The sequence below is a fragment of the Grammomys surdaster genome, unplaced genomic scaffold (assembly GCF_004785775.1).
Source record: "Grammomys surdaster isolate TR1022 unplaced genomic scaffold, NIH_TR_1.0 205, whole genome shotgun sequence".
NCBI lineage: Eukaryota > Metazoa > Chordata > Mammalia > Rodentia > Muridae > Grammomys > Grammomys surdaster.
The window spans coordinates 2534457-2540740 of record NW_021604650.1 but is presented as its reverse complement, the minus strand read 5'-3'; the positions used below and the strand labels follow the sequence as shown (position 1 = coordinate 2540740).

Below are 6284 nucleotides of genomic sequence, written 5' to 3'. Positions count from 1 at the left end.
CGAACTCAGAAATCCACCTGCCTCTGCCTCCCAAGTGCTGGGATTAAAGGCGTGCGCCACCACTGCCCGGCTTACTTCTTTTTTTTTTTTTTTTTAAGATTTTATGTATTTTATATATATGATGAGTACACTGTGGCTGTCTTCAGACATGCCAGAAGAGGGCATCAGATCCCATTGCAGATGGTTGTGAACCACCATGTGGTTGCTGGGAATTGAACTCAGGACCTTTGGAAGAGCAGTCAATGCTCTTAACCACTGAGCCATCTCTCCAGCCCAGATTTTTTTTTTATTTCAAATTGTGTGTGTGTGTGTGTGTGTGTGTGTGTGTGTGCAGGTACCCACTGAAGCCAGAGGCATTGGATCTCCTGGAGCTGGAGTTAAATGCAGTTGTAAGCTGCCAGCCCTGGGTACTAGGAACAGAACTTGGGTCCTCTGCAAAAGTAGTGTTCTTAACTGCTGAGCCACCTCTCCACCAACCTTTATTATTTTTAAATTTTGTTTTGTTTTGAGACAGGGTTTCTCTGTGTAGCCCTGGCTGTCCTGGAACTCACTCTGTAAACCAGGCTGGCCTCGAACTCAGAAATCCGCCTGCCTCTGCCTCCCAAGTGCTGGGATTAAAGGTGTGCACCACCACCGCCCGACTTAAATTGTTATTTTTTTCATGATTTCTGTGTTCCCTTATTGGCCGTTGTGGTAGTTTGAATAGGTTTGGCCCCTATAGATTCATGTGTTTCAATGTTTGGCCATAGGGAGTGACACTATTAGGGGGTGTGGCCTTGTTGGAGGACGTGCATCACTGTGTAATCAGGCTTTGCTATCTCCTATGCTCAAGCTCTGCAAGTGTGGACTCAGAGCTGTCTCCTGGCTGCACGTGGCAGACAGTCCCCTTCTGCTGCCTATGAATCAAGATGGAGAACTCTTGGCTCCTTGCCTGCATACTACCATGCTTCCTGCCCCGATGACAGTGGACTGAATCTCTGAAACTGTAAGCCAGCCCCAATGCTTCCTTTATAAGAGTTGCCTTGGTCATGGTGTCTGTTCACTGCATTGAAATCCTAACTAAGCCTTCATTATTATCTAATTGTGTAGTCATATGATTAGACACTGTGGTGGTTTTCAAATGTGAGTGCATGCAGGGGTCCAATGGAGGCAGAAATCCTGCCTCAGCAAGAAAAGTAATATATAATGATTACCAGCTCTAATAAAAACATCTAGGAAATCCTGTCATCAGTGCCTTCAGTGGCGTTTTCTAAAATACCTGCTTTGTTTTGATCTCACTGGATACCCACCAGTTACCACTCACTCAGGGTGGTGACAGGTTCTTAACACTGGGTCTCACCAGTGTACTCTGCTCTAATAATTCCTGTGTGAGAAGTGTGCTCTCTTCTCCTTGTGTGCTGAAGGCTCCATCTACATGATCCACACACACACACACACACACACACACTCACACACTCCTATGATAGTACAAGCAGTTTCAGCCAGCACATCTGGAATCCACCAGCAGGGGCTCACAATAAGCATATCCACATAGCAAGACAGCTTTGCGACGGCTGCAGGACCCTGTCTTCTCGCTCATACAATAAAGAACCACCATCTCAAAGTTCACGTGTCCCAGTGGCAACTGAAACTCTGGTGGGCCACTGGTGTTTCATTCTGCTGGATTTTCAAATAGAGTCATTCCCAAAACAGTGGCAGTTCCCACAAGCCTTTGCTTTCAACCTTCCAGAGGTAGGGTAGTTAGGAGTGCAATAAAAGAAGCACCGCCTGCCCTGACATATGGACAGTAGCATCTGTGGGGATAGAACATGGAGGCATGGAACAGACAGGGAGGGAAAGGTGGCTCTCCCAGTTCTTTGGAAATGATGTCCAGGAATGGAGCAAACTTGGGACTTTAAGGAGTTTGACTCAGGGTTAAAGGGTCAACTTCCTTCAGTGTATTGAGCAATAGTCTAGACATTTTTATCGGTGCTTGTGCTTGAGAGTGCTGTGAAAAACTTAGCTTACCATAAGTCATAGGTCAAGGCACAGAAAGCAAGTAAGAAATGGAGGCTCTATAGCTTTCAGCAGGTTCCATGCTGTGGAATGTGTCCACTGAGGCAGCAGGACCCCTCCCCCTCCGTGTTTACAAGCTAGAGAAGCATCAGGGGGGAGTGCATCCCGTAGAGTGGGGTGGTAACCTGCCATGGTTGTCTTTCAGTTTAAATGTGCCCACACTGAAAGGCAGGGAACAACTGTGGCTATGTGTGTTCCTTAAAACCTTCTTGCTCTGTGATTCAGAGGGCCATGGACCACTGTGAAATAGGTGAAGGACAAGAGAGCTCAGTGCTACCATCTCCCCAGGGCCTTCTTACAGCACTCTTTGGAAGGATCTCCTGGCAAGCACCAGGAGCTTTCAGCTTTCAACAACAACTTTCAGACTGCTCTGCTTCCACTCTGAAGCCTTCAAGGGCCTTCCTCTTCTGTGTGAGTTCTAGCCAGTTCTGTCCCAGACTTAGATAAGGGTCTGTCTTCTCAGTCACCCACAACTCTGGCCACACTTGTCTTGCTCTGTGGTCCTTAGCAGGCAGTCCTGACCACCTGCCTTCCATCTCTTGGCTTCCTCTTTCACTGTGACCAGTACTGACATCAGCCATTTTGGATGACATCTCCAGAGGTAGAGCTCACATTAGCACAGGACTTTTTGTTTCTCTGCTTCCCCAGAGGAGGCAGGTCTGAACATAGGCAGTATATATGGGTGCTCACCCAGGGGGGAATGGGGAGGAAATGAGAAGGCCTACCAAAGCTCTGAGGCCTGAGTGGGGCTAAAGAACTTCAAAACCAAGCATGAGGCATGTCAAGAGTTTAGGGGTGGGGAAGAGGCCACAGCCCAGCCTGACTGGAGGAGACATGTTGATGAGGTATGAGTGACTACTCCATCCTAAACCTGGGGAAGATAGCTGGGCCAGCAGAACACAGGGTTCAACATGGACAGATGGAGCCTCTAGAAAGAACACTTCAAAGGATGGAAGTCATCCACATGGTCCGAGAGGCTCCCTGATAACTGCAATGGTGGTGGTGGTGGGTTCACAACATCCTAGCTAAAGCACTGAAGGACAAAGACAACTGACGGCCAGCCCTGAAAACACACACTCAAGTGACACTGCATACACTGGGCAGGCTGTATTTACATGTTTAGGAGTATGCATGTACATGCATGGGTGGATATAAGTGAATGAAAGCAGGTCATGAATTTGAGAAGACAAAGGGAGTATATAGGACTTGGTAGGAGAAAGGCAATGGGAAATGGATGTAATCATAATCTCAAAAAATAAAATAATTTAAAACAAAATGAAGCTTGATTATAGTAGGGGCAATTTTGAAGGCTGTGTACAGCTTAACAGAACAAAGGAGCCCAAGCAACTAAGTACAGATTATTACTGCACACACAGCTCAAAGGCAACGCCAGAGACACACGAATTCTCCCTTTGTCTTTTGAGACAGGGTCTCACTATTATATAGCTCAGGCTGACCCAAAACTTGCAATGATCCTCCTGCCTCTGCTTCTTGAGCAGATGGAATCATGAGTGCACCACCACACCCATCCCAATATATGGCTTAATTCTTGCACAATATGGAGGTAAAGGAGCCAGAATCAAGGCTGGAGAGATGCCTCAACGGTTAAAAAGTACTTGGTCTTCAACAGTGCTTGAGTTTGCTTTCCAACACCCGTGTTAGGTATGTTCATAAAAAACCACCCCAAAGGTAACTTCATGACCAGTATAAAAAGTATTAAGAGATGGAGAGATGGCTCAGTGGTAAAGAGCACTGGCTGCTCTTCCAGAGGTCATGAGTTCAATTCCCAGCAACCACAGGGTGGCTCACAACCATCTGTAATGGGATCCTATGCCCTCTTCTGGTGTGTCTGAAGAGAACAATTGTATTCACCTATATTAATCTTGCTCTCTGCCTTTTAACCCTTGTGCTACGATCTATGTTTAAAGTGTCTTTTAGCCAGGCAGTGGTGGTGCACGCCTTTAATCCTAGCACTCAAGAGGCAGAGGCGGGTAGATCTGAGTTCAAGGCCAGACTGGTCTATAGAGTGAATTCTAAGTCACCCAGAGATACAGTGAAGCCCTGTCTCAAAAAAAATCAAACAACTAAATAATCTTTTTTTTTCTCTTTTTGGTTTTTTCGAGACAGGGTTACTCTGTGTAGCCCTGGCTGTCTTGGAACTCACTCTGTAGACCAGGCTGGCCTCGAACTCTTGAACTCAGAAATCCGCCTGTCTCTGCCTCCCAAGTGCTGGGATTAAAGGCGTGCGGCACCAACGCCCGGCTAAATAAATAAAGTATCTTTTTTTTTTTTAAGAATTATTTATTTTGTGTATGTGAGTACACTGTGGCTGTCTTCAGACACACCAGAAGAGGGCATTGGATCCCATTTCAAATGGTTGTGAGCCACCATGTGGTTGCTGGGAATTGAACTCAAGATCTCTGAAAGAGCAGTCAGTGTTCTTAACCACTGAGCCATCTCTCCAGCCCCCAATAAAGTATCTTTTAATAAACTCATACTTTATTGCTTTAGGTATGGGGAGAGCTGAAGAGATGGCTCAGTGATTATGAACCAGGTTTCAATGCCATCTGTCACTCTAGTTCCTGGGCATCTGCCACCCTCTTCTGGCCTCTGCAGCCACCAGGCATGAATGTGAATAGAAACACAGGCAGATAAAACACCCATACACATTAAAAATTTTAATAATCTCAATTCAAAAAGAAAAATTATTAACAGAAAACAGGACAGTAATTATTACCTCTGATATTAAGTGTTCGAGCAGAAAACCTATTTTGTGGGCCATTTTTGGTCACAGAGGCATTTCTGGGGTTAGAGAACTAACCTGCTACCTTTTAGAATCCATCCCCAATTACGGTATGGTTCTGACCTCTGACAGTAATTAAACTTGCCCATTATGTTGTGATTGGAAGCAGGCACAGTTTTGTGTCTGGCTACCTTCTCATCCATAAGATGCAACCACATTTTTCATTCAGTCACAACAGTATCAACTATTTGCCCATTCTGTCAATGGATGTGGGATCAGCGCTGTTAGGTATGTCCTTCTTCATGTATTAAGCTCAACAAAAGGGCACTTTCTGTTCCTAAGCCAATGTGTTCTTAGCTCTACAATGGAAAATTTCAAAGTATTCAGAAACAGATGGAAGAACTCCCGTAACTGCCACTGAGCCCAGAGCACTCTCCTGCCTCGCCTTGTGTAGCTCTCCTGCTCCTGGTTACTAATGTCAGGGTAACCCTGGAAACCCCAGGTACTGCCACATCCACCTACTAGGCATGTGGGCCAAACCTGAAGGCAGAGTCCCAGGCTGGAAGATCACCTTTGGGGGACCTCGGCAAGACACAGGCATGGCCTGAAGGGATGAGGACTCCAGATCAAGGAGTACGGCACAGCTGGCATCAGGCTTCTGGTCTGTGACGTGAGGTTCTCATTACCACACCCTGAGAGCTAAGATATGCCTATTAAATTCATGTGGAATGCTAGAATGGCACCATGGTACCATGTTAAGGAGAGGGCTAGAAGTAATGAAAGATGATTTTTTTTTTTGAAAGATGATTTCTTAACAAAGCTTAATGCTTCTAAACAACCCCCACCGCCACTGCCGCCACCACCATTAGACCCATGTCCCAAATGTAAGCTGCTAACTTTCCCCATCTGCTGAGCAGCAAACCTGGGTCCTGTCTGTCCTTGGCATCAAGTCACCTGCTACTTGGTAGCCCCTAGGCCCTCTTTTCCCTACGATGTGACAGCAACAGCACCAACCCTGAAAATAAGTGTGAGCTTTTAGCTGGGTGGGGGTGGCACATACCCTTAACACTAGCACTCAAGAGGCAGAGGCAGGTAGAGTTTTGGGTTCAAGGCTAGCCTGGTCTACAGTTCCAGGACAGCCAGGGCTACACAGAGAAACGTGTCTCAAAAAAAAAGTGAGCTTTGACCAATGGCTATAGACACTACACACCAAAACCAAGCACCTCAGACTTAAGAGAACTGGACCAATCCTGCACTACCACCACCATCCCAAAGCCACAGGCAATCTTCAAAGGGAACAGCCGAGAGAACACAGATGAGAACCAGACACTAATAGAGACTAGCCTGACCTCTTTCATGGACTATGCCTCAGGAACTGCTACCTAGTGTCACTTACAAGCAACTGAGTTTGTCTCTTGCTTACATGTAAAAAAGTCATTTTTTTCTAGTTGATACACTCACCAGTGATCCATGTGGGATTATCTTC

The 6284-nt window shown here is 46.2% G+C and overlaps 1 protein-coding gene across 1 annotated transcript in view; it reads left to right on the top strand.

Moving 5' to 3' along the window:
* Nucleotides 1-1070, top strand: part of Eif1ad (eukaryotic translation initiation factor 1A domain containing) — a 9598-nt gene extending 8528 nt beyond the window's left edge. The window contains exon 6 of the mRNA XM_028771015.1: nucleotides 833-1070. Within this exon, the coding sequence (XP_028626848.1) occupies nucleotides 833-902 (70 nt within the window). The 3' untranslated portion in view covers nucleotides 903-1070. The remainder of the gene's footprint in view (nucleotides 1-832) is intronic.
* Nucleotides 1071-6284: the final 5214 nt, after the last annotated feature.